Raw genomic sequence first — 26,576 nt, forward strand, 5'->3', positions numbered from 1 at the left:
CAATGCGCTTTAAGTTTTCCCTGTAGTTCAGCTGCTGTATTCTGCTGTTACTGCAAACAATTTTGCTATGGAGACTGAGAAATTCTTTATGGATAAATGTGCTGCTTTATATCTTCTCTCGGACAGAAATAGACTTGCAGAGTACTACTCTCAGCCTCAGGATCATGTTAACATTTTATTCTGTTCGCGATAACTTCATATTATAGTCTGTTTAGTTTGCTTTCGTTACAATACTCTCTCTTGGTATCTAGTTGATGTCTAGTGGAAGTAAAATTGATATAATGGTTATTAATGGTTGTAGATTTACTTTGGCTATTACCAGATAACGCCACATGCTCCATTTTTTGAAGGAGATGAGATGTGTCCCATATTTGCTTAGCAAGCATGTATGTTTATCCTGCTCCTGTGTCTAGAATTTGCATTGGATGATGAGTACTTAAATGGCAGGAATGGAATGTGTCGAAGAGCCGAATTGGACATCCAACTAGCAAAGCATGCCGCAACTCCTCTTTTTCATTACTTGAGCAATACAGTTTGTTCAAATTAAATAAGTACGCATGATAGTGCTCAATGTTGCTTGAGAACAATATTTTACCTTAGGAAACAAAACACTGCTAAACAAGAATTTTTAGTTGTATCCTGGTGTTCTTGATGTTGAAATCAGAAAAATCCAAGACTTGTGCATAACAAGTTCAAAACATGTACCGGGAACCATGTGACACAACTTAAAGCATAAAAGCCATGCAATCCTATAAAGCTTTGTAAGTGCGTAAAACTGTGATATTTTCTTTTCGTTGAGCCAGGCTTATTTGAGTAACGCATTGTCAGGATCAAGAGATTCATCCTATAGAACTGCAAGGCAATGATATGATGAAGAGATTCACCATGTAGAACTGTTGTGATGAAGAGATTCATCACCTAGGTTGCATTTGAAGACTACAAGAAGTGAAGCTGTCGATAAAGTGTCTGACACTATGCACTAATTTCTGCTTTAGACACATTGAATAAGTGTCGGACATGCTTTTAGAAGCCTCCAAAGAAAGCATGTCCAAGGAGTTTGGTTTCCGAGGTTAAGATCTTTATTTGTTCGAAATAACACTCTTGACATTATGACTGTTGATATAGGTGTGCAGGGTTCAAATTACAGGGGGAGACTAAGGCTCTTTTCTTGGAAATTGAAGATTTGGATTCAGATTTTGGTTTATTATCCGATCTAGAAGATGGAGATATTTATTACGGAAGCGACTAGCAAGTGCTGGTGGCGAACTTGACGAAAGGAGCAAGTGATGCAGGTAAAATTTATGCTGCCAAAAAGAGGGTTGAGGAGTTTTGGCAATTCAAGCATATGTCCCAGAATCATTTCCGTTCTCTCAGTAAACTTCCTGTTTTGGTTACATGTATTACCTTTTGTGGGTTTGACTTGGGCTCTCAAAGAAACTCTTTCGATGTTTTTGTTGTGTTGATCTTGAAGTTCTGTTGCTTTCCTACATGCTATATATGAATCTACATTATACCTTGACCTGCAAATGAATTGTGCATACGTCCTGCATATTTGGTTTTGCTATGGTTTCCTCCATAGATTCCTTCTAAATAAAAGATCTTTCAAGCATGGGACCAATGTGGAGGATTAATTTCCAAATAAAGTGTTTGCAAACGCTCTTCTTTATATTTATAACTCAGGTTTCCGGGCTAGCTTACGCGCACATCGACTAATTCTGGGGGACTAATCACACTGCCTACTTGCGGGGGTCTCAATTAAAATTAAAATCAAAATCAGAGTGAGGCTCAGTACGGACTGGCCCCAAAGTAGTTTTTACCACCTATTTTCGTAGTCTAATACTGTTGCTTGTGTGCGAGGCTCGTATTTATCGAAAGCGAGGTTTTTCTTTTCTTTTCTTTTCTTTTTTTTTCAATTGTCTTTGGCGCAGAAGCCGAAAGCAAAAACTGTAACAATAAAAGAGATTTATCAACATAATATATTGGTAGCACTAACTAATCCTCTTCTAACCAGTTCATTCCATAAAAATACTGAAACCCCAAGGAGGTTGAAAAGACAAATATTGTCAAAACAAAAAATAAACGCGATGCCTTTATCGATCGATCACAGGTTTGAAGCCAAATCATAGCTATCAAAACTTCAACAGAGCAGATGCCAATTCACCAACTTCACCGGAAGGGTAACTTGTAATATGTTGTTTTTGATTGTGTTTATAGCTATAAGGATTATTCTAACCTCTGCCCAAAGGGTGTAGGACGGAGGTTAGCAAGACCATACCGATAATAATAAACACAACCAGAAGCATATCACAAGTTACTAATTTCGATTCCCTTGAGGCATGTATTGTCCATTTTGAACCCCGATAACCATGATCAATGTTCACCTTCTCCAAAACCTTTGCATTTTGTAGAAAATGGTCCCCCATCTCCCACTCTTCTTTCTCCCCACTGAAGTCAAAAATTTCAATTTCCTTGAGGTGAAAGAGCAAGCAAGAAGGAATATCCCGAGCTGGACTCCAACGCAATCTTGCAAACACATCACAATCATCTCCAAGACAGTACCCTAGATAGAGAAAAATTGGATAAGGTGACGAGTGCATGCTGCTTTGATACTTTCATAAGAAAAGATTACTTCTCAACTCACCTCTTTGAAAACAAGGGTTTCTAGACGCGGGGAGTTCTTCAGAAGCTCCAGCAGAAATTTCCATTCAACATCATGAATGTCACCAAGCTCCAAGCAAGTCATGTTAGGGAACTTTGGTAGTTGACAATCACGCACCTTTATACAAAAACACGTAAGTGAGTCAGATGCTAGAGAGTAGAGGATGATAGGCAAATTTAACTTGCAAATTAACATTAGATACAAGTCATACAACCAACTTGCAATTAACTATACCAAAAGATCAGATATAAGCAATTATACCTCCATCGAGAAACCTAAGTGTAGAAATTGTACGTTGGATATCCCCTCGAGAAGATCAGTTAGAGCTTTGGAGATAGCTGAACCATCAGTGACAATTGATACCATACCAGAAGTATCATATAAAAAAATATCAGCCCTAATGAGATGATGTAAGCTTTCAACTAAATAAAAACCGTTCGTTTCAGAACTGCTGATCGTGAGGTATAAAAGTGCCGGGGTGTTAAGCACAATCTTGCACTCAAAACCATGGGGTGGACTTATGTAACCAAACAAATTATCATTCATAAACAAGCTCGTGAGCATAGGCGCAACAATTTTAATCACACTAACATTTCCCCCAACACATCGCCTCATGCTAAGCTCTTCAAGCACGGGGCAGCCAAAGAGGAACCTGTTGATTGAGTCATCATCTACAAATCTGATACCTTTAAGATGTAGAATCCTGAGACTTGGTAGAGAAACCAAAGTAGGTACATTATTCATATCACAATAATAAGTATCCAGTTTTAATACCACCAGAGTTCTGCAAGTAAAGAGGTCCTGAGGCAGCTTAGTAGAATGTCCCATCCAGATGGACAGATCAAGTTCTCGAACATTTCGCAATAATGCATCAGCAATCCATCCGTTAACAAGTGAAGCCTTATAACTTCGACTGCATTTGAGACGGAACCTCTGCACGCATGAAACATGATGCAACAATACTCTACCCACAAAACTCGTAAAACTCCTCTGCAGCGATGGATCGGTACTTTTGTTTTGAGGACATGACGTTAACATATCATCAAAGTCCAAACTGGTGATTGAAGTCCATAGTTGTTTCCATCTTGTCGATAGGACACTAGTTGCCACTGCGTATTTTGTGGGAAGATAGGAGAGGATTTGAGCAATAAGACTGTTGGGTAAGTTGCTGATCCTATCTTCGTACGTCTCCTCTGAAACTTCTAAGATTGAACCCATGATTTCTCTAAGGGTATCTGCCTACAAATTTTGAATAGCAAGAGAGGTTTTTTCTCTCTGGAGGAGATCAGGAAGAAACGGGAAACCCAAAAACATGCGGGGGCAGAGCAGGCGAATAATTAGAAGGATAAAAAAAAGAACGAGAAAAAGAAAAGAAAAGAAAAGAAGATCCTAAGGAGACAGAAAGACTGATTGAGCAGAAAAGCCAAAGAAAATAAAACGGAGCAACAACAAGAGCAGAAGAAAAGAACAAAGAAGAAAAGAAAAGGAGAGGATTTATTACCCTTAATTAAAAAAAAACAAACCATTGGCCACTTAAATCAAGCCGTTGGTTAAATCCAGTGAAACGATCCATGCCGTGCCGTGTTGTGTTAGCCTATTCTGTACTGTACGGAGTGGGAGTCGTGTTAATATTTTTGGTAATTATCGATAGGAATTGCTACCCTAACGGTGGCCGGTTAGGTTACAAGTTGAATGAAATCCTAGACTTGCTACAATTCTATTATTACAAGGGGAGGTTGAATTGAAAACCCTAGTCCCTTCTTTCAAAACCTTTAATCGCTTTCTAATTTACTTTTAGTTTAATCAAATCAAAAATTCAAACTTTCGATCCTTTTCATAATTAAATTAGAAACCAACTGAAACTGCAGCAACTTAGCATTTTACTCTTCGTAGATGATCCTGAACTTAACCACTATTCTTCGGACTTAACCACTATTCTTTGGGATATTAATTAATTCATTGTTTTGTAAATTTATTGTTGGTACGAAAACGACATACCCATATGCCACATAATTCTACATCCACATGGTCCACCCATGTGGAAAATGTGGGCCCGTCAATTTGGAAGCCTTATTTACATTGGAGATGATCATTGATACAGAATTCCTAATAAAGGAGAATTCATTATGGAAAAAAAAAAAAATTTGTGAGCTAGGATAAGGAGTCTTTTCCTAAATGAAGTCCTCGCGGAAAAGGAATACAAGGCAGCCATGGACGTCAAGGCTTGGGTTTTCTCCGGCCAAACAAAGGCGCAAACCTACTCTATCGATACCGAGGTGTGTTCGGTATTTAAGTGGGTGTGTGAGATAAACACAATTTCTCTTTTGTCCGTCAGGTAGGTATTGAAACCGAACCACGGAAATTCTGTGTTCTTTGTATTTTTTTTCTTTGGCTCCTCCATTTGTTTCAAAGTAAAATGTTTTCTGATATAAAAGATTTCCCGTGTAAAATAATTTTGCAAGAAACAAAAGTTTCGTTTCTATTTTTCATTGTTTGGTTGATAGTTGTAAAATGATGTATGTCGGTATGAATGTATGTACATATATATTGTCCTTGTGATTTTGCAAAAAACAAAAGTTTCGTTTCTATTTTCAGGTGTTTGGTTGATAGTTATAAAATGATGTATGTGGGTATACAAAATTTGTCAGTCTTTGATGAGAAAGCACATGATTAGGTCATAGGTTGATAAGATTGGTGCTATGGGAGTGCTCAGTAAAGTAACGTAATTGTTTGTCGAGCAGCGAAGCGAAGTTCGGAAAATGACTTGCCACCTTTCAAGAAGAAAACATTTTCAGCCATTATTGCACAACCAAACATCAAAAAATAAGTCAAATATTTTTCAGAAAAATATTTTACGTCCAAACAAACGGAACCTTTGTTCATGTTTAATTTTGTGGCGTGCTTCCGTTGTGGTGTGACACTTGAAAATCACAACATAAATTTCAGTTAATAGTGTAAATGAGTTGTTAATGTTAGAAAGGAGGATTAAGAACATCATCTGATAATCTCATATTCAGCTGTAGTGTCATACCCTTTTTAGAACTAAACGCATTAGATAATCTTACAGGACATCCATGAAAAGAGGAAGAAAACCCAAGGGTCTCAACAACCTTAAAGTCCACAAAGAAGCAGACCAACTTGGAAAACAGCAAAATCACTACTTGGGTCCTTCCTTTGTAGACCTCCCAGAGCCTATCTCGTTTGATAATCTGCTAAGACTCTCTACAAAGAGCCTACTTAAATGCAGATGTGTGTGTAAGCCTTGGCGTTAACTAATCTCGGACCCTGAGTTTGCAAGGCTGCACTTCGAGCGAGCAGAGGCGTTTCCTCTTATTCGATTCTCGTCCAGTACCTATGTATCAAGAAACCTTTACTTGGTTGAGCCACAGGAAGACAGCTCCGGTTTTGAAAGGGAGTACTGCGATCGTCATATGAAGCTTGAAACCAAGTTAAAGATCCCACTGCGCAATGCAGAATTGGTTATGCCAATGTGGATTGTAATTCTAAAGGTGGGGTTAAAAGAAAGCGGTGCATCAAGTTGAGGCCCAAAGATCACATGCTCAATGTAGTGAATTCTTGCAACAGATTGCTTTGTTTGTCCGAGCCATCACTTAACGATCCCTTTATGGTGTGTAATCCGATCACAGGGGAGTTTATAAACCTTCTGATTCCTACGCAAACTGATGAGAGTTCCGAAAGTTTATTGATTCTGGTTTGGGTTTCAGTCCAAAGACAAATGTTTCAAATGTTCACAAAGGTGTGTAAATGTTCGTGGGGTCAAAGCCATTGCTCACATTCCAAGCTTCATTTCGCTCAAGGATATGGTGACAGATGATGATCTGGAAGTGTTGAACATCACATCAAGGTAATTGTGTACTAGTTCATTGTTGAATTCTCCTTGCGTGGTATGTAAATTGCATGCTTGTGCTCGATGTGCCTTAAGTTTTCCCTGTAGTTCAGCTGCTACATTCTATGGTTCCTGAAAACATAAATACCCTTCTAACGGCAACTTTTGCAAAAATTGCTATGGAGACGTAGAAATTCTTAGTGGATAAATGTGTTCCATTTTGTCTTCTCTTGGACAGAAATAGACTTAATTCATGCCGAGTACTAGTCTCAAGATAATGTTCACAATTCGTTCTTCAGATGTCTGAATGAAAACTTCATATTTCAGTCTGTTTAGCAAGCATGTATGTTTATTCTGCTCCTGTGTCCAGAATTTGCACTGGACGATGAAGTATTTAAACGGCAGGAATGGAATGTGTCCAACGAGCCTAATTGGGCATCCAACTAGCATTTCTTCACCAATATGGTTTGTTCGAACTAAATAAGTATGCATCGCAGTGCTCAATGTTGCTTGAGAACAATATTTTACCTCCGGGAGCAAAACATTGCCAAACAAGAATATTTAGTTGTATTGTGGTGTTCTTGATCTTGAGAATCATATGAATCCAAGACTTGTGCATGACAAGTTCAAAACAAACATGTACCAGGAACCATGTGACTCCACATAAACTTTTGACACGTTGAAGAAGTGTAGGACACACTTTTAGATGTATCCAAAAATAAGCATGTCCAAGTAGTTTTGGCACCCGACACAACATGTACAGCCATGATAATCTACAACGCCATGCAACTTCGTAGAGACATGTCAAGCCATGATTCATCAAAGAAGACATTCTTTTTCTTATTGGTGTTCAAGTTGAAAGGTCTATGATCGTGTGGAATGTTAGATGGAAATATTCAAGTTAATTTTCCTGTGAAGCTCGTTAAATTGCATGAATAATTTGCTTATAGTAGGTGAAACCAGTCATATCTTTTGGTATTGTATAATTCTACTGGTATTGAAAGATGAGATGTATTAGAATATGGTCAAGTACTTAATTATTTACTTAAGCACGTCGAACAGAAAAAATGCAGTGGAACTATCAATCAACAAGATGAAAAAGGATTTCTTCTTTGATTACCAATCTCTCTCAACCGTTTCAGTTTCTTATTCTTCAATTTGTATTAACTGCCTGTTTTGATTCTCTCGTCCCTTCTACCTATCTCAACTGCTTCGACTCAGTTTCCTAAAGTTGATTCATTGCTTATTTCTACTTACTGCTTCGACTTGGTTATCTGAGGTTCTGATAGAACACCACGGCTGCACAGCTTCTTGTTTCATACTCAAATTTCTCATACAGAAACTTTTTGGATTGCATCAATAAATGTACCGTGCATAATTGTCCAGGAGATTAGGATTTTTATTTCTCTGAAATTACACTCTTGACATTATGACTGTTGAAGGAGGAGACTAGGGCTCTTTTCTTGAAGGAGGAAAATGAAGATTCGGATCTAGATTTATTATCCGACCCCGATTACAATGGTCTTTGTAAGGACCCGTATTTTTTCGGATATTATTTGAACATTTTAAAAAAAAAAAAAATAATAATAAAATAAAATGTGAAATTGATTGAGTTTATTTTAATTGTGGGTCAATGTGCAAGAGTTTAAAATATGTGGGTGTTAGTGTGATAAGGTGCATGTGTGTATAAGTGTGTGTGTGCCAGGGGAAAATAATTCCCAAAACCCCATCCCATTCTCTCTCCCGTTCTCTCTCTCGGCTCTCTCTACCTCTCTCACTCCCTCACCCAAAAACTCACCTCTAAATTCAAAACCCACAACAAATAACCTCCATTCCATCTTCTACTCGTGTATTGTGGTCCGTATCGCTCCGGTTCGAGCTCGGAGAAGTTGTATTCCGGTTGGAACAAGGTTTTCGGAAAGCTAGGGCTTGTAACTTCTTGGGTTTCGTGCTCCGACTTCGAGGTAGGGAATTCTACCTCACTTTATATGCTATTTGAGTGTTTTTATGCCTTATTCGAGCTGGTATTGGTTGTCGTTGAGATTGGATCGAAACTTAAAATTTTCTGTCGAAATCTGTTGAAATCGTCTGTAAGTAACTCCTCCTACCGGTAGGAGCTTTTACCCTACCGGTAGAACGATTGAGAAATTTTGTCAACCAGCTCAAACGTACAGCAGCAGCTCAAAAGCTGCTCAATGTATCGAACTTCTACCGGTAGGAATTCCTTACCTACCGGTAGGTCAAGCATGTATCGAACTTCTACCGGTAGGAATTTCTTGCCTACCGGTAGGTTGCGTGAATTGGAGTTTCTACCGGTAGGACTTGTTCACCTACCGGTAGGTCTAGGTTTTATCGGAATGTTAGCCTTTCTGTTTTCAAGTTCTACCGGTAGGACTTGCTTGCCTACCGGTAGGAGACTAGAAGTTTCACCTGCTTTCACCTGCTTATTTGAGCTGCTGCAGTATCTTTCAGCTGCTTTCCTATATCTTTCAACTTGCATGTCAAAGCCTCTCATCGACTCTAATGAGCTTGTTTGTGTATTCTTCCAAGTGTTTTGATGAGTATTACTCATTTCTCACTTAGAGTGGCATCCAATGGACTAGAGTGAACATGTCTAGGGATTCGATGAGTAGTGTTGCAATCCGTTCCCTCTCTCGATTCGTAAATTTCTTAGATTCGTTTAGTACATGCTTTTACGGACTCCAAGTATAGAAACTAGATGATCAGGCATCGTAAAGTCTAGTCATGGGTTACTATGTGGCGTGTGAAGGTACGGGAAATGTACTTAGAGGTACGGTGAGGACGCGTGAGGTTATGGTGTACTTAAAGGAATAGGCGTGTAATAATTAATTAGTCCGAGTCTTGATATGGATGACAGTTAGGAACGGTTTGAGACGTAGTCAACGTGGTAGATTGGTAGATTGTTTGGAATGCTTGAAGTGAAAATTGATGTGAGAAAGAATTGTTTGAAATGAGGAAATAACTCGTGTCCTCTCGACTCGTCAAGCCTTTTAATCCTTTTGACACTCTCTCTATGAGGCTCAAGTGTAGAAACTAACGGATAAAGTATGGTAGGATTATATGTACGGGCTTAGTATGCTATGTCAAATGTGAATGGCTAAATTAATGAAAAGGCATGAACATGTATATTTGTGGAGTCACGTAATGATTAATTAAAATTCAGTGGTATAACCGTTAAAGGGATGATGAAATTGATTATGAAATGATGTCGATTGTGAAAAGTGTGAAAGGTGACCCAAGTGGTCGTTATTGAGGGAAAAGACTCGGGGTGACCCTGCGCTCGAGGGAACTAGACCCGAGGTGACCCAACTGATTCATATTATTGGAGGAAAAGACTTGGGGTGACCCTGCGCTCGAGGGAACTAGACCCAAGGTGACCCCACCTGATTATTGTTATTGAGGGAAAAGACTCGGGGTGACCCTGCGCTCGAGGGAACTAGACCCGAGGTGACCCTAGTGATTATTTGATGGGAAATACCGGATTAAAGGAAAAGAAAGGTTTTGCAATTAAGGGATTTAATGAAGATCAATGTGGACACGAGAAAGATTGTACTATCATACGGAGAATAATAAGATGTTTTGATTTGATTATAGACAAGTGTGAGATGACGTGAGTTTAATAATGTAACTAGTTAAAGAAGTAAACGGCTAGTGACATTGATGTGAAGTCTAGGACTCTTAGGCGATAATTCGCAGCTTGTTGGTAGTCATTTGTGGTATAGGCGTATCTGTCAGTACTCATTCATTCTCGGTGCATGGTTCATTCAAATTGCATATAGCTTGAGTTTAGAATTTTCTACTGGGCTAGTGTAGCTCAACCAAATCTTTCTTTTCAGGTTCTGATGCCGGGCAATAGACTGCATGCATTATGTGCTTGACAGTAAAAGACTTTTGGAAGCTGACATCACTGGTTATTTTGTCATCTTTGTGAAGATCTCATTTTGTTAAAGGTGGTTTTGTAACTAATTATTACTGAATTTTCTTTTGACTAAAGTTGTAATTATCTAAACTTAAGGACTTGTTTGTAAATTAAACAGGTGGGAAACTCATTTGGGTAACGTATATGATATGCGAGGTTTCTCTTTTATTGAAATGTACTACTTAATTATGTTGAAAATCGAGGGCGTGACAGTCTTGATGATCTGTGTTCCAGTAGTGACTAGCAAGTGCTGGTGGCAAACTTGGCGAAAGGAGTGAAGGATGGAGGTAAAATTTATGCAGCCAAAAAGAGGGTTGACGAGTTTTGGCAATTCAATCTTATCTCCAGAATCATTTCCGTTCTCGTCTTTAAACTTCCTGTTTTGGTTAAATGTGTAAGCTTTTGTGGGTTAGTTCAACTCTTTTAAGAAGCTAGAGTCGCAAGTAACCTTATCATGCATGACTTGGGCTCTCAAAGAAACTCTTTCGATGTTTTTGTTGTGTTGATCTTGAAGTTTTGTTGCTTTCCTACACGCTATATATGAATCTACATTAGACCTTGATTTGCAAATGAATTGTGCATACGCCCTGCATGTTTGATTTTGCTATGGTTTCCTCCAATATATTATGTGGGGTGTTGGTTAATCGACAAAGGGCTTGGTGGTGCTCTGGTTCAGATATGGTCTGGGCTCTTCCACGCGATCTCGCCTGCACAATTAACCCCACTGTTAGTGCCAATCCGATCGGACTTGACCGGGAAGGCACTCCCATGGTTAAGTAAGTTGCTAGAGGTGGAAGAAAGCTCTAGGGTTAGTAGGAGCTGCATACCTCCTAGGGTCTTTTCCTTTTCCTTTTACTCCATAGCTTAGGCTCCAAGAAAGCTCGTGCTAGACACATGCCTTAGCCACTTCTTAGAATGATGTCATGCATGATGTTTCGGATGACATGTGATGGCCGCGTGACCGAACTGAATCTTTGGTTCGTACGAGGATTCTGTTGAGTTGGGCCGGATTTGACCTGCTTCAGCCCGGTGCAGTTGTCAGGATATCGAGCCCTTGGTTCGTACACGGATTCTGTTGAGTTGGGTCGGATTTGACCCGCTTCAGCTTGGTCCAGCTGTCCAGATATTGAGCGCTTTGGCGGACACGTGGCAGGCCGCTCCCTTGAGTTGGCCAAATGAGTTAGGCCCAAGCGCATAGCCTTTTACGCTAATGGTCTGTTGAACTTTGTCGGGCTAATTGTTCGGCCAACTACTTATCGTTCGGCCCGATTGGCGTGAAGATTTGGCCTAATTGGTGTTTCGGCTTGGCCCAATAGGTGTCTTGGCTCAGTCCGATAGGAGTTCCAGTTCTGCCCATATGTGTTTTGGTTCAGCCAATATGTGTTCTGGTTCGGCTAACTACATATTCCTTCTAAATAAAAGATCTTTAAGTATAGGACCAATATCGAGGATAAATTTCCAAATAAGTGTTACGCACAGGCTCTTCTAGTACATAAAATACCCGTTCGTAATTTTAAAGGGTACACTTTTGTGTCTTTGCTGTGGTCGTTGACAGAAGGATAGCGGCGGCCACCAATTGCGCTAGCGCAATTGTTTCCAAGTTTTCGGTGGAGTTGCCTATGAGTTGAGACCCGGGGACTGTTGTGTACGAAGTAACAACTGGACAAAGTGCGAAGGGAAGCGCGAACGGTAATGGAAGATTCCTCCCGGATGTCTCATGCACTAAACTCGTGAGGATGATGGTGTAGCTGCCAGTCTGGTTTAGAATTTCTTAATGATCTGGTTCTGGTAAAATGTTGCAAGTGTATAAAGCGGGTGGTGTTGGATTACGAGGAACTCTTCTTAAGTAACATGCCGGTGGAACTCATCAATAAAGATACTCGTCAGCTACGACCCCTGATTAAGCAGCGCAAGAAAAAAAGAATAAGAAACTAAAAATCGTTGAGACATGAAAAACACCCGTTGCATACACCAATTGATTGGGACACAGGCCTCGGTTTGGTTTGGTTACGCAAAAACACCCGTTGAAATATGAACCATGGGGCCATCACACTATGCCAAGAAGAAGATTGAACATAATACATCTGTTTTACAAGCTTCAATCAATCGTACCATCAGTCAACGAGATTTATCAAAATCATACTACTGGAAGCAACAACAAATACTTTCTCAAAGGAGGTTTAAAATACAATAACCAAAGCAAATCCGATAAATGCAGTGTTGCAACATGAAAAAGTCCTTGAGATCATTGGAATCATCCAAATTTTCCTACAAACCCTGAAGCTCTTGCTTAATGTCACTATCTATTATCTAATCTGTATTGTCCACTCTCTTTCTGAACCGGCATAATGCATGTTCACCTTCTCCAAAACTTTTGCGTTGTTTAGGAAATACTCCACCATTTCCCACTCTTCTTTCTCCCCTCCGAAAAATCTAATTTCAATTTCCTTGAGGTGGGATAGTAAACAAGAAGGCACATTCTGAGGTGGATTCCAATGCAATGGGCTTCCGTAATCTCGATCTCGAATTCCCTGGTTAGAGAAGAAATTGAAAAAGGTAAGCAATGCCTACTTAGGCTGTGCGTAGTTGAAGGAATTGGTAGAGAAGGATTGCATAGGGAAAAAAGGGCAAAGGGACGAGAGAGTAAAACATATGCATCATATACCCCTTGCCTTTTTCTTTGCCCTCAACAAACCCCTCCACGAATACAGCATCTAAAGTACAAACTTTAGAAACCTTTAATAAGAAAAGGGTACCTCTCAACTCACCTCCTTGAAAACAAGGCTTTCCAGAAGTGGGGAGTTCTCCAGCAACTTCGGCAGCGATTTCCATCCAATACCAAAAGGTCTTTCACCAAGAGCCAAGTCAGTCAAATATGGAAACTTTGGCACTTGAGAATTACACCTGTCAATAGACTTTATCCTAGAACACTTAACCACGTCAAATGATAGAGCATGACACACAACTTAACTAGCAAACATACAAACCAGTAACCACCATGGGTGAACACTGGTGACTAGGTTAGCAGTTTACTATACAAACGGTTATATACAATCACATAAGCAATTATACCTCCAAAGAGAAATCAGCCAAGTGCAGAAATCTAACGTTGGATACCCCCTTGAGAAGATCTGTTATAGCTTCAGAGATAATTGGATCGGAATAGTCATCAGCAATTATCGTAATATCGGCTTTGATGAGATGAGGTAAGCTCCCCAATTCAAAACCGTCAGCGCAAGAATCAAAGATTGTGAGGTAAAGGAGTGCCGGGGTGTCGAGCACAATCCTACCCTCAAAAAAATGATTAGGTTTCATATAATGACGAGATACAACATTAAGCATATTCAAGCTTGTGAGCATAGGTGCAACAATGTTAATCACTTTGACCCCTTCACCCACACAGGCAGTCATATTCAGCTCTTCAAGCACAGGGCAGCCAAAGAGGAATCTGTTGATTGAGTCATCATCCACAAATGTGATACAAACAAAGTGGAGAATTTTCAGATTCGGTAGAGAAACTGAAGTAGGCACGTTCATGTCGCAATCGATAGCAAGTTTTAATACCGCCAGAGTCCTACAAGTGAAGAGGTCCAGAGGCAGCAAAGTAGAATCTTCCTTGCGGATGGACAGATCAATTTCTTGAACATTGCGCAGTAACATATCACCAATCCATCCATTAACACGGGAAATGTCATAAATGTGGTTCAATTTGAGACGGAACCTTTGCACGGCTGAATCCCTATGCAGCATAAACACTTGACAGACAAAACTTGTAAAACTCCTCTGGACAGCTGGATTACCACTTTGATTTTGAGGATGTACCAGTAACTCATCATCAAAGTCCAGGCTTGTGATGGATGTCCATAATTTCTTCCATCTGGTCGATAAGGCACTAGTTGCCACAGCGTATTTTGTGGGAAGACAGGAGAGGATTTGAGTAACAAGGCTATTTGGTAAGTTGCTGATCCTATCTATATATTGCTCCTCTGAAAGCTTCTGCATTTTTGAGAGTGAGCCCATTATTTCTCTCAGGGTATTTGCCTACAATTTTTCATTTGCAAAAGAGGTTTGTTCAAGAACTTATGAAACTGAGCAAAAAACATAACGTAAAACAAATAATAAAAGGTCTATGGAGCACCTCTATGGAATATTGTGGAGAGTCCGGTGGACTTCCCGAATTGAAATGAAGCTTTTAAGACAATCAAAGTGGAAAGCCGCCGAAGTCACTTCCCATCAACCATTACAGTGGTTTTCAAAACTCAACCCAAAGAAAGCATTCGTATTTATCCCTTTCCATGTTCTCCAACTCCTGAAGAGTAGTGGGAATTTTGGTTAACTAGGAAAAATATGCAAAAAGACACAAGTCCCACACATCCCTGCAGAAACGAATGTACTTGCTTTCCTGAATACATTCATGTCATGATTGCAACCATAGTTATTACAGGCGATACACGCACCCAGACACCAAAGATCTCTAGAGTCTAGGGGACTAGGTGAGAGGTGCAGCCTTCATTGGATCAAGGCACACATCGTCGAAAAAACATACAGGAAAAACGACGACAAAAAAATAAGATACCACAAAGGCGGAAGGAAATCCACAAGTTATAAACACTACAAAACCTATAAAAGTATCTCCCAAATGTTATACAATAATTCAACACTATTCCTAGCCATTACGGAGTAGTATTTAGTAGTCAAATTGATTAAAAAAAAAAAAACCATCCAGCAGAACTAAAAAAAAATTAAAGGAATCTATCATCCAGTTTCCCCTTCCATTCATCCTAAGGAGGACCTAACAATCAAAACCAACATCTCCCTCCCTCTCTCTCTCTCTCTCTCTCTGCACAAACTTTCTCCTCTAGGGTTTTCTCCTTGGCTGGGCCGCCTCCTACTCCTCTGACAGGATAGTTCTCACAACTGAACAGGGCCTAAATAAAAACACTGTACAAACAATGAGAACGCTGAACAATTTCTTTTTGTTGATAGGAAAAGTGAGGAAACTCAAGATGAGCCAACCGAGGGTTGTCTCCACTGGCTAGGGGGTTTGCTCCCACCCGGGAGGTGTGAGTTCGATTCTTGGTGGTAGGTCAAGCAGCTGCTTCTAACCGCTCTCTGCAGGTGTTGCTTCCTACAGCTGGCCATAGGTGGATTAGTCTCATACCACCATCCCGTTCGGGTGTAGGGATTGTCGTCCAAAAATAATAATTAGGGGAAGAAAGAAAGTGGGGGCTGCTGTAAGCTATTAAGGATCAGTGCAACAAATCAAAAAGAAAAGATGCAGCAAAAACAGTTAGTAGCATCATTTTTGAAAACCTAAAAAATGCAAGAGAGATAAGTCAGATGAGAGTAGGATTAACCTGAAGATTGTGAGGCCTGATAGGATTAACGGCGACTCTATAACGGCAACCACGAGCGGCAGTGGAGTGGCCGTCGGAAACTGGAAAGACAATGGGGAGGGATGCAGTTGCAGATGTGAGGGAGGATGAGTGGAACAAAGAAATTTCTTTTCCCTCCCTAAAAATTTACCTTCCCTAAAAATTTACCTTTAATAAACTCACTTTCTTATTACCTCTAATCTACTACTATAGAACAGAGCGAAAAAATTCTAGGCATACAAACAAAGTAACATCCACGATAGTCCGATTAAATTGTCATGTTAAGATTGTAACCGTCAAATCATTTCTTTTTTAATTGATCCAGACAATATTCTCATAATAAATCTATCCATCTCTCTCCTTTACTCTCCTCTTTACTTTTTAGGCAATGCATCCTTATTTAATTATTGCATTTTATGATCAAATAGGAAAACGTTTCAAAATGGTAACCAATTCTATATTTATAGATAGCATTTGTCAGGAAGAGTAGTCGGTTAGAGCAGGTTGCCTTTAGGCATGGGCATCTGCTAGTACAGCATAAGAAGAAACATTGACAAAAGATGGCATATAACCTATGATGCACCGACACGGACACGGACACGGATACGGACACCGAAACCGACACCGGGACACGGGAATTCTAAAAAAACGGGGACACGGACACGGCGGGGGACACACCACGTGTATATTTATTTATTTATTTATATATAAATAATTAATTAATTATAGTTTAGCACCCAAAAATTTAAAAATAATAATAATTTGGCCCCAAATTTTTTTTAAAAAATTACAGTTTGGCCCCCATTTTTTTTTTTAAATTGCAGTTTGGCCCCTGCCGTGTCCCCATCGGTGTCCCCGCCGTGTCCCCAGCGGTGTCCCGCCGTGTCCCCCTCAAAATTTAATATTAAAATATGGGACACGCCACGTGGCGTGTCCCGTACGTATCTCCAAGGTGTCCCACGGTGTCCCCGTGTCCCCGTGTCCTGATACTGCGATTCTTCGACTTCTAGAGGTGTCGGTGCTTCATAGCATATAACAATACTGAAGACCTTACAAAAATAGTTTGAATCCTTTTAAAACAACAAAAATGCAAAAAAGAGAGTCAAAATGAATTCACGAAATTTATAGTGTTACAATTCGCGATCCAGGCAGCCTAGTTTGTATCAATTAGCCACAGAATCTTACGGTATGAATCTTGATCGTACGATTCTAACCACTTTTGCCTACTTTAGATCTCCATGTTTTGAGTACTAAAAAATTGTTGCTACAAGTTAACCATGCATTACATGGGACAGTGATATTTCTTAGTTGTTTGATGTGAGTTGTGTAATGCATACTATATATACAAAAGAGAATGTATCCAGAGATTGAAGGAACAAATTCTGAATTCACAGAAGTAAAATGTGGTATTGTGAACCTGTTTAAGATAATTCTTTATCTATGCAAATTCAAAACTGGCAGAACACCAACGATTCCTTTTTCCATTTTCATATTTCTGTTCTTTGAATCTGTGGGAACCATGTTGTATATGGTTAGTGTTGGATCTTCGCTGCAACAAGTTCTCGGCTTTTTAGAGCATCCGCATTGGTTCGACTAGTTTTGCCAGTGCAAAAGCTATTTTTTGCCTATGAACAGTGGCAAAATGCAAAAAACAATAGCATTGTTATTTGTTGCTCATATTGCATTTTGTCAAATTTTTCAATGTGTCAAATTTGCATTGGTGGTATGTTGATGTGGCAGATTTGCCAATGCCAAACTTGGCGCTGAAAATGTTTTTGCGAAAAATGGCAAGAGGTTTGCCCAACCAATGTGGATGCTCTTAGTGCAATTATTGAGTTCTCTTTAGGGCTGCTATACGAATTTCAAGTTTTCAACACACTGCCATTAGGTGTTTCCCTTGTTTGGAGCCGTGTAACAGTTTTTATTCCAGGGCTTCCCTTAAAGACAGTTTTATTTTCTGATTCTCAACCTCTCCCAACTGCTTTAGCGCCTTAAATTCATAAAGTTTTATTAACTGCTTTATTTTTTAATCTTGTCTTCCTTCTTCATCCTCTTTCAGCTGGTTCAAGTTAGTTTCTGAGGTTTACAAAGAACACACATGTGTTGAGACGCCTGCTTCTTTCATAGTGAAGTTAGAAAAGAGAGAATCCGGATTTCATCTATGAAAGTACTATGTAGTCCTACTGCATTGTGACCAGCTGATTGTGAAGGCGATTCAGATTGGTTTTCATTCCGAATGATGCTCTTGACGATATAACTGTTGATATAGGCGTGCAAGGTTCCAAATTAAGGGAGATACTAAAGCTGTATTCTTAAAGGAGGATAATAAAGATTTGGATTGTAATTAAACATCAAGCGGATGAGAAGGAGTGACGGAGGCAACATTTATCCAGCCAAGAAGAGGACAGAGGACTTTTGGCAATTTAAGCCGATATCTGGAATGACTTCTGCTCTCCTTTCTAAACTTGTTTTGGTCACTCTTTGTACTTATTAGGAGCAGAAAACCGAAGTTCGTGGGAATAGAAAGACACCAATTTCCTCTCTATACCTACCCCAAAAATCATCATTATACGAGGAAAAATCACTCCTTTTCCCTGCCATTTTTTAGTCTGGAACTTTCACTCAAATTGATATTTTTCACCGTAATATCCTGCCTAATCAGGCTTCAAAAGCCCAGCAATTTTCCCAGAAAAAGAATGGAGAGAGAGAGAGAGAGAGAGAGAGAGAGAGAGGGGGACCTGATTGACGCGGCCTGTGTACTTGAGCTGGCAAGAGTCGAAGCCGGGACGGCGGCGGAAGAGGTTGTGAATCTCGCGGGCATCGACGTCGTCAGCGAGGCCGGAGACGAAGAGGCCAACGCCGTCTGCGGTGGTGAGGGATGGAGGAGCGCCGTCGGTAAAAAGCGATGACGAAAAAGGCCCAAAAGATTTTGGTGGGGAACTGCTATTGCCAGGACAGTAGTAATAAGGTTTGGCCTTTGGGATTTTACTTACTTTATTAAATCGCGTTCCCAGGATGCGAGTTTGGTTCGTTTGGCGGAATGGCAATAACCTGCGGCCAGGCGCAATAGCATACGGCCAAGATAAATAATTAGCGTCCATGAGCGATACCTTGCGTCCAGGATCAAACTTGTTTCAAATGTGCCACACTCAAAAGTAACCGTGTTTGCGATTCACGCATCTTCTTCTCACTCAAAAACACAGAGCTCCAGCTAAACTTACGAAGAACACGGAGCACCGAACTCGATTCTCGATCATCTGATAAGGAGGTAGCGTAATTCCTCTTCCAAAGTACTATGAAAGTAGACCTTGACTGGCATAGGAAACTCTTTCATGCATGACTTGGGCTCTCGAAGAAACTCTTTCGATGTTTTTATTGTGTTGATCTTGAAGTTTTGTTGCTTTCCTACATGCTATGAATCCACATTAGACCTTGATTTGCAAATGAAGTGTGCATACGCCCTGCATGTTTGATTTTGCTATGGTTTTCTCCATATATTATTTGAGGTGTTGGTTAATCGATGAAGGGCTTGGTGGTGCTCTGGGTTCGGATCTGGTCTAGGCTCTTCCACGTGATATCGCCTACACAAGTAACCCCACTGTTAGTGCCAACCGGTCGGAGTTGACCGGGACGACACTCCGATGGTTTAGTAAGTTGCTAGAGGTGGAAGAAAGTTAAAGAAGCTCTAGGGTTAGTTGGAGCGGCATACCTCTTAGGGTTTTTCCCTTTACCTTTTATAGAGACCGCCTAGCCTAGGCTCCAAGAAAGCCCATGCTAGACACATGCCCTAGCTGCTTCTTAGAGTGATGTCATGAATGACATTTCGAATGCCACATGATGGTCGCGTGACCGAACTGAATCTCCTGTTCGTACGCGGATTTTGTTGGGTTGGGTCAAATTTGACCCGCTTCGAATTACCGGTCCAGCTATGCGGATATGGAGCGCTTGGGCGGACGCATGGCGGGCCACTCCCTTGAGTTGGCTCAATGAGTACGGTTAGGCCCTCGCGTATAGCTTTTTCGGCTGTTGATCTGCTGAACTTTGTCGGGCTAATTGTTCGGCCAACTACTGAGCCGAAGTGAAGATTCGGCCTAATTCGTGTTTCGGCTTAGCCCAATAGGTGTCTTGGCTCGGTACAATAGGAGTTCTGGTTCTGCCAATGTGTTTTGGTTCGGCCAATATGTGTTATGGTTCGGCCCACTACTTATTCCTTCTAAATAAAAGATCTCTAAGCATGGGACCAATGTTGAAGATAAATTTCCAGATAAAGTGTTTCGCAAACGCTCTTCTAGTACCTAAAATACCCGTCCACAATTTTAAAGCTCACTTACCTGTCTTCGCTGTGGTCATTGGCAGAAGGATAGCGGCTGCCAACAACCGGGTTAGGGGTTGTTTCCAGGTTTGCAGTGGAGTTGCCGACGAGTTGAAAAGGGGGGCTGTTGTTTACGAAGTAACAACGGGACGAACTGCGAAGGGAAGCACTGACGGTGATGGAAGATTCGTACCGGATGTCTAATGCACTAAACTCGGGAGGATGTTGTTATAACAAGCGTATAAAGAAGGAGTTTTCGGGTTACGAGGATCTATTCTTAAGTAACATGCTGGAGGACTCATCAATAAAGATATTCGTCCATTACGACCCCTAATTAAGCAGCGCAAGGAAAAAAAAAAAGAGGGTAAGAAACTGAAAATCATTGAGACATGAAAAACACGACCTAAATGATTGGAACAAAAAGCTCGGTTTGGGTTGGTTATGCAAAACACCCGTTGAAATATGAACCATGGGGCCATCACACTATGCCAAGAACAAGATTGAACAGAATAAATCTGTTTTACAAGCTTCAATCAATTGTACCAGTAATCAACGAGTTTTATCAAAATCGTACAACTGGAAGCAATAACTAATCCTTCCTCAAATGAGCTTTCAAATACAACATCCAGAGCAAATCCGATAAATGCAGTGTTGCAACATGAAAAAGTCCTTGAGATCCTTGGAATCATCCAAAAAGTTTCCGACAAACCCTGAAGCTCTTGCTTAATATCACTCACTATCTAATCTGTATTGTCCACTCTCTTTCTGAACCGGCATAATGCATGTTCACCTTCTCCAAAACTTTTGCGTTGTTCAGGAAATACTCCACCATTTCCCACTCTTCTTTCTCCCCTCCGAAAAATCTAATTTCAATTTCCTTGAGGTGATAGAGTAAACAAGAAGGCACATTCTGAGGTGGATTCCAATGCAATGGCCTTCTGGAACCTCGATCTCGAATTCCCTGGTTAGAGAAGAAATTGAAAAGGTAACTAATGCCTACTTGGGGTTTGCGTGGTCGAAGGAATCGGTAGAGAAGGTTCGCAGAGGAAAAAAAGAGCAAAGGGACAAGGGAGTAAAACATAAGCATCATATACCCCTTCCCTTTTCTTTGCCCTCAACAAACCCCTCCATGAATACAGCATCCAAAGTCAAACTTTAGATACCCATAATAAGAAAAGGGTACCTCTCAACTCACCTCCTTGAAAACAAGGCTTTCCAGAAGCGGGGAGTTCTCCAGCAGCTTCGGCAGCAATTTCCATCCAATACAAGAAGGCCTTTCACCAAGATCCAAGTCAGTCAAATATGGGAACTCTGGCACTTGAGAGTTACACCTGTCAATAGACTTTATACAAGAACACTTAACTACGTCAAATGCTAGAGCATGACACACAATTTAACTAGCAAACATACAAACATACAAACAACCAAGGGTGAACACTGGCGACTAGGTTAGCAGTTAACTATACAAACAGGTGAGATACAATCACATAAGCAATTATACCTCCAAAGAGAAATCAGCCAAGTGCAGAAATCTAACGTTGGATATCCCCTTGAGAAGGTCAGTTATAGCTTCAGAGATATGTGGATCGGTATGGTCCTCAGCAATTATCGTAATATCGGCTTTGATGAGATGAGGTAAGCTCCCTACTACAAAACCGTCAGCGCAAGAATCAAAGATTGTGAGGTATAGGAGTGCCGGGGTGTCGAGCACAATCCTACCCTCAAAACCATGATGAGGTTTCATATAATGACGAGATATAACATTAAGCATATTCAAGCTTGTGAGCATAGGTGCAACAACGTTAATCACACTGACCCCTTCACCCACACAGGCAGTCATATTCAGCTCTTCAAGCACAGGGCAGCCAAAGAGGAATCTGTTGATTGAGTCATCATCCACAAATGTGATACAAACAAAGTGGAGAATTTTCAGATTCGGTAGAGAAACTGAAGTAGGCACATTCATGTTGCAATCGATATCCAGTTTTAATACCACCAGAGTCACACAAGTGAAGAGATCCTGAGGCAGCAAAGTAGAATCTTTCCTGCGGATGGACAGATCAATTTCTCGAACATTGTGCAGTAACATATCACCAATCCATCCATTAACACGGGAAACATCGTACGTGCGGTTCAATTTGAGACGGAACCTATGCATGGCTGAATCCCTACGCTGCATAAACACTTGACACACAAAACTTGTAAAACTCCTTTGGACCGCTGGATTACCATTTTGATTTTGAGGATGTACCAGTAACTCATCATCAAAGTCCAGGCTTGTGATGGATGTCCATAATTGCTTCCATCTAGTCGATAAGGCACTAGTTGCCACTGCGTATTTTGTGGGAAGACAGGAGAGGATTTGAGTAACAAGGCTATTTGGTAAGTTGCTGATCCTATCTATATATTGCTCCTCTGAAAGCTTCTGCCTTTTTGAGAGTGAGCCCATTATTTCTCTCAGGGTATTTGCCTACAATTTTTCATTTGCAAAAGAGGTTGTTCAAGAACTTATGGAACTGAGCAAAAAAACAGAATGTAAAACACATAATAAAAAAGGTCCATGGAGAACCTCTACGGAATGTTGTGGAAGGTCCAGTGGACATTGAAGCTTTAAGACAATCAAAGTGGAAAGCTACCGAAGTCACTTCCCATCACCATTACGGTTGTTTCCAAAACTCAACCCAAAGAAAGCATTCATATTTATCCATTTCCGCGTTCTCCAACTTCTGAAGAGCAGTGGTTGTTATGGTTAACTAGGAAAAATAATGCAAAAAGACCCACACATCCCTGCATTGCAACCATAGTCATTACAGGCACCAAAGACCTCTAGGGGACTAGGTGCGAGCCTTCATTGGAGCAAGGCGCACATTGTTGAGAAAACATTGAGGAAAAATGACGACAAATAAATTAAGATACCACAAAGGCGAAAGGAAATTCACAAGTCATAAACACTACAAAACCTATAAAAGCATCTCCCAAATGTTATATAGTCAACACTATTCCTAGCCATTAGTATTTAGCAGTCAAATTGATCAAAAAAACAATCATAGCAGAACTAAAGAAACATTAAATCAACCTACCATCCAGTTTCCGCTTCTATTCATCCTAAGGAGGACCTAACAATCAAAACCAGCATGCAAAGGGTGATATGTTGGTGGAAAAGATCTTACAAAGGGTGCAGTCTTGGTCTATTAAATTATTGTCGTATGGTGGTAGAGCACAGATCATTAATGCTGTGTTATTCAGCATGCAAGTGTACTGGAGCTCTACTTTTATTCTTCCATTTAAGATTCTGGCTAAAATTGAGAGTACCCTTAAAGTTTCTTTCTGGACAGGATCTGACTTGAGAACTATACTTGCTAAAAAGCCAAATGGCAAACAGTTTGTAAGCCCAGGAATGAGATGAGGGAGGTCTTGGGTTTAAAATGCTTGATGAATGGAATAAGGCAGACATGGGTTAAATGGGTGCACACTTATCTTATTAATTTGCTTGTTTCTGGACTATGAAGGTACCCCAGAACGTTTCTTGGACTGTCAGGAAAATCCTCAACCTCAGGAGTCTAGCTCAACCTTGGATTAAGCATGTGGTGGGTAACCGCCAAGACACATTCCTTCGCTGGGATAGCTGGCACCCTCTTGGTCCTCTCTACTAAAGGTATAGGGACAGTCTTGAGCGTAATTCTGGCTGGGCTAGGAATGTTAAAGTGAGCTCTATTACAGTGAATGGATGTTGGCAATGGCCTTGCATGGGAAGCTTAGTTATTCAGGATAGTTGTCAACATACTCCTGTATCCTTCCAACCTAATGAGGAACTTCCTGACTTTGTTTGTTGGACCCTACACCCTGTGGTACATTTTCAACATGGACTGCTTGGGAAGCTCTGCAAATGAAAGCTCATCTTGTTCTCCTTAGTATAAAATCATTTGATGTCCTAAGTACGTACCCAGGTGGTCTATAATTGAGTGGCTTGCCTTGTTAGGGCGTTTGGCTACCAAAGACAGGCTATATGCTTGGGGTGTTATAACTGAGGATGGTTGTGTGTTGTGTAGTACAGAGAATGAAACACATGAATACTTGTTTTTTCACTGTCCATATGCAGAACAGATTTGGGGTAATTTCTTGCATACAAATGGGATCAACAGAACTGGACTTGGGTTGATTGGTGAGGTGAATTGGATGACTCAGCATTGTGGGAGTGCTAGTTTCAAGAATTCAGTTCTGAAACTCTAATTGGCTGCTGTGGTGTATGGCATTTGGTGTGAAAGGAATTGTAGGGTCTTTAATCGCCAACGAAGTAAGTAAGTAACCCAGGTGACCTCATTGCTCAGATCCGGAAGGACCTTAGAGCATGCTTAACCTCTTGGAGACACGTTAAAAAGACTGATGATAATCATTTAGTTTACCTTACATGGCAAATTTTCCCCTGATGTCTTTGTTTAGCTTGTGTTTCCTTTTCATGCTGGTATTGATACTAGCTAGTTAGTAACTTGCTTTGTATTGGACTGCAAGGGCATACCTACCCCCCCGCTGGGTTTTCTTCTGGTTAATTGAACAACTGAAGGAGCCAAACCAATCCGGATCCAGGGCTGTAGTTTTAGGTGGGGATAGATTCATATATATTTGACCACTATCACAGACCAAAATGGAATGTTATAAATTTCTTGAGACAGAGAAAAACCTCATAGATAATCAAGTATCTGATTGTGTCCAGACTGGAGCATATCTGAACTCCAATTTTTACTACGAGGATGTAAAGCCTCTCTCTCCACAGTCCTCTGATTGAGCTAGGCCAGTCAGGGTTCAGTCCCCACAGCCCTCTAGCTGTGAGCTCAGACACTTTGGGACAAGACATGATAGATGTAAGTAAAACAAACAACAGCAAAAGAAAAGCGGTAAACCGCCTGCACTAATCCAAACCCTCCAACAAATAAAAGAGCACTGCAACAGCATTGGTTCCAGAGCTTAGTAACCCTTCAAGTCACAAACCTTAAGGCCCCATCAAATTGCAGGGAAAAGAAAGAAAAGCGCGGGAATATCTAACTTTCATGCATTTTTAATGTGGTGGGACCCACGTCCCTAACTTTTCCTCTGGGATTAGCTTTCTCTCAAATCTTGTTTCCACGGTGGTTTCTACATAGTTAAAGTGTTAAACTACTACTTTTTCAAATTTCTCTTAAATTTCTGATCAAATGAACGCATGAAAGAAAAATATTTACCATTTTCTTTTACTTGAGTATAATTTTCTCAGGAAGAGTTTTCATGCATTAATTTTTTGACAAGTGAACAAAGCCTAAGGTTCTTCAATGCACAAGGCAAAAGAATGTAACAACATTTGTTCTGGCATCCCCGGAAGATACATATGGTTTGTTAGGATCGTCACACACACGCACACGATTTATGAGTAGAAAACAGTAAAGAATCAATACAGAGATATACGTGGTTCCCCAAAACCGGGTACGTCCACGAGAGCGAGAGCGGTTGCTGTTCTATTATTATCACAGTATGGAATAGAGTTTACAACATAGAATATTTATAACTACTCTATTCTAACCCTAATCTGGTATTTGGTCTATATCCCAAAAATACCTCTGTACGAATGCCGTCGCTCCACTCCGCTCCGGTATTTGGCCTTCTTTCTAGAACTTCTTAGTATCTCTTCGTACTTAACATATGAGCCACAGTTCTAACAGTTCTAACATGGTTCTTCACAACACCGACATTTTGATTTTTATCAGCCACCACTAATTTCCTCTTAAGTAGTACCTATCCCCAAAAATCATCATAATACAAGGAAAAATCACTCCTTTTTACCATTTTTTAGTCTGGAACTTTCACTCAAAATGATACTTTTGTCACGTAAAACAATCAAGAACAGAACTAGACTGTAAGACACATAGATTTCTACGGGGTTCCCCAAATGTTGTTGTTAAAGAACATACCCAGCTCACACTAACTTCCGCTACATATGGAACGAAGAATGGAGTACAAGTTACCTCCTCGGCTGCGTATAGCATGTATTTTGAACCTATTGTTTACATCATCAATTACCGCAATACCCTGTCTAATCAGGCTTCAAAAGCCCAGCAATTTTCCCAGAAAAAGAATGGAGAGAGAGAGAGAGAGAGAGAGAGAGAGAGAGAGAGAGAGAGAGGACCTGATTGCCGCGGTCTGTGTACTTGAGCTGTCGAAGCCGGGACGGCGGCAGAAGAGGTTTGTTAATCTCGCAGGCCTCGACGTCGTAGGGGAGGCCGGAGACGAATAGGCCAACGCCTTCTGTGGTGCTGAGAGATGGAGGAGCGCCGTCGACAAAAAGCCGATGACGAAAAGGCCAATAGATTTTGGTGGGGAACTGCTAATGCCAGGCCAGTAATAAGCTTTCGGATTTTATTATTATTAAATCTCATTCCCGAGATGCGAGCTTGGTGCCTGGCATTTCGCCAAAC

General features: G+C 40.6%; 4 protein-coding genes across 15 annotated transcripts in view; 1 reads left to right on the forward strand and 3 right to left on the reverse strand.

Annotated features, from left to right (window-relative positions):
* LOC131298145 (F-box protein At4g09920-like) overlaps nucleotides 1-3,910 on the reverse strand; it is a 64,629-nt gene extending 60,719 nt beyond the window's left edge. For 2 of the 3 annotated variants that reach the window (XM_058323466.1, XM_058323497.1), the window contains exon 1: nucleotides 2,921-3,892. In XM_058323466.1, coding sequence (XP_058179449.1) covers nucleotides 2,921-3,877 — 957 coding nt within the window. In that variant the 5' untranslated portion in view covers nucleotides 3,878-3,892. Of the gene's footprint in view, nucleotides 1-2,066; nucleotides 2,561-2,641; nucleotides 2,777-2,920 lie in introns of those variants that run through there. The other variant, XM_058323488.1, reaches the window with a different exon arrangement.
* An 875-nt stretch (nucleotides 3,911-4,785) lies between these two features.
* LOC131298249 (uncharacterized) lies at nucleotides 4,786-6,138 on the forward strand. The gene is made up of 2 exons (XM_058323615.1): nucleotides 4,786-4,994; nucleotides 5,727-6,138. Exons 1-2 carry the CDS (start codon nucleotides 4,870-4,872, stop codon nucleotides 5,929-5,931), a joined length of 330 nt encoding a protein of 109 aa, XP_058179598.1. The 5' UTR covers nucleotides 4,786-4,869; the 3' UTR covers nucleotides 5,932-6,138.
* Nucleotides 6,139-12,499: 6,361 nt separating this feature from the next.
* On the reverse strand, nucleotides 12,500-18,894 carry LOC131298075 (F-box/LRR-repeat protein At4g14103-like). Of its 9 annotated transcripts, none has more exons than XM_058323403.1 (6): nucleotides 18,560-18,700; nucleotides 15,804-15,883; nucleotides 14,585-14,755; nucleotides 13,519-14,487; nucleotides 13,215-13,361; nucleotides 12,500-12,977 (listed from the first exon to the last, which is right to left on the reverse strand). In XM_058323403.1, exons 4-6 carry the CDS (start codon nucleotides 14,464-14,466, stop codon nucleotides 12,753-12,755), a joined length of 1,320 nt encoding a protein of 439 aa, XP_058179386.1. In that variant the 5' UTR covers nucleotides 14,467-14,487; nucleotides 14,585-14,755; nucleotides 15,804-15,883; nucleotides 18,560-18,700; the 3' UTR covers nucleotides 12,500-12,752. The 9 variants fall into 9 exon arrangements, with proteins under 9 accessions (XP_058179386.1, XP_058179356.1, XP_058179348.1 ...); XM_058323373.1 differs by having other exon boundaries at nucleotides 14,585-15,685; XM_058323365.1 differs by lacking the exon at nucleotides 14,585-14,755 and having other exon boundaries at nucleotides 15,804-15,960; nucleotides 18,560-18,783.
* A 1,726-nt stretch (nucleotides 18,895-20,620) lies between these two features.
* Nucleotides 20,621-26,505, reverse strand: LOC131298173 (F-box/LRR-repeat protein At4g14103-like). Of its 2 annotated transcripts, none has more exons than XM_058323509.1 (4): nucleotides 26,288-26,505; nucleotides 21,635-22,603; nucleotides 21,329-21,475; nucleotides 20,621-21,094 (listed from the first exon to the last, which is right to left on the reverse strand). In XM_058323509.1, exons 2-4 carry the CDS (start codon nucleotides 22,580-22,582, stop codon nucleotides 20,870-20,872), a joined length of 1,320 nt encoding a protein of 439 aa, XP_058179492.1. In that variant the 5' UTR covers nucleotides 22,583-22,603; nucleotides 26,288-26,505; the 3' UTR covers nucleotides 20,621-20,869. The 2 variants fall into 2 exon arrangements, with proteins under 2 accessions (XP_058179492.1, XP_058179501.1); XM_058323518.1 differs by lacking the exon at nucleotides 26,288-26,505 and adding an exon at nucleotides 22,703-22,902.
* Between the last annotated feature and the right edge of the window lie 71 nt (nucleotides 26,506-26,576).

Source organism: Rhododendron vialii, chromosome 1a (genome assembly GCF_030253575.1).
Source record: "Rhododendron vialii isolate Sample 1 chromosome 1a, ASM3025357v1".
NCBI lineage: Eukaryota > Viridiplantae > Streptophyta > Magnoliopsida > Ericales > Ericaceae > Rhododendron > Rhododendron vialii.

Bases quoted from the DNA above. Each gene is read 5' to 3' on its own strand.
- LOC131298075 (XM_058323365.1), bottom strand. From the start codon at position 18,642: ATGCCCGCGAGATTCACAACCTCTTCCGCCGCCGTCCCGGCTTCGACT. The intron at 15,961-18,559 runs GTCCCCCTCTCT...GTAAATTTTTAG, and splicing joins ACACAGGCCGCGTCAATCAG to GGAGGGAAAAGAAATTTCTT. The intron at 14,488-15,803 runs GTTAATCCTACT...GAAAAATTGTAG, and splicing joins TCAGGCCTCACAATCTTCAG to GCAAATACCCTGAGAGAAAT.
- LOC131298249 (XM_058323615.1), top strand. From the start codon at position 4,870: ATGGACGTCAAGGCTTGGGTTTTCTCCGGCCAAACAAAGGCGCAAACC. The intron at 4,995-5,726 runs GTAGGTATTGAA...ATAATCTTACAG, and splicing joins ATTTCTCTTTTGTCCGTCAG to GACATCCATGAAAAGAGGAA.
- LOC131298173 (XM_058323509.1), bottom strand. From the start codon at position 22,582: ATGGGCTCACTCTCAAAAAGGCAGAAGCTTTCAGAGGAGCAATATATA. The intron at 21,476-21,634 runs GTATAATTGCTT...TCTTGTATAAAG, and splicing joins TGGCTGATTTCTCTTTGGAG to TCTATTGACAGGTGTAACTC. The intron at 21,095-21,328 runs GTGAGTTGAGAG...TTCTCTAACCAG, and splicing joins AAAGCCTTGTTTTCAAGGAG to GGAATTCGAGATCGAGGTTC.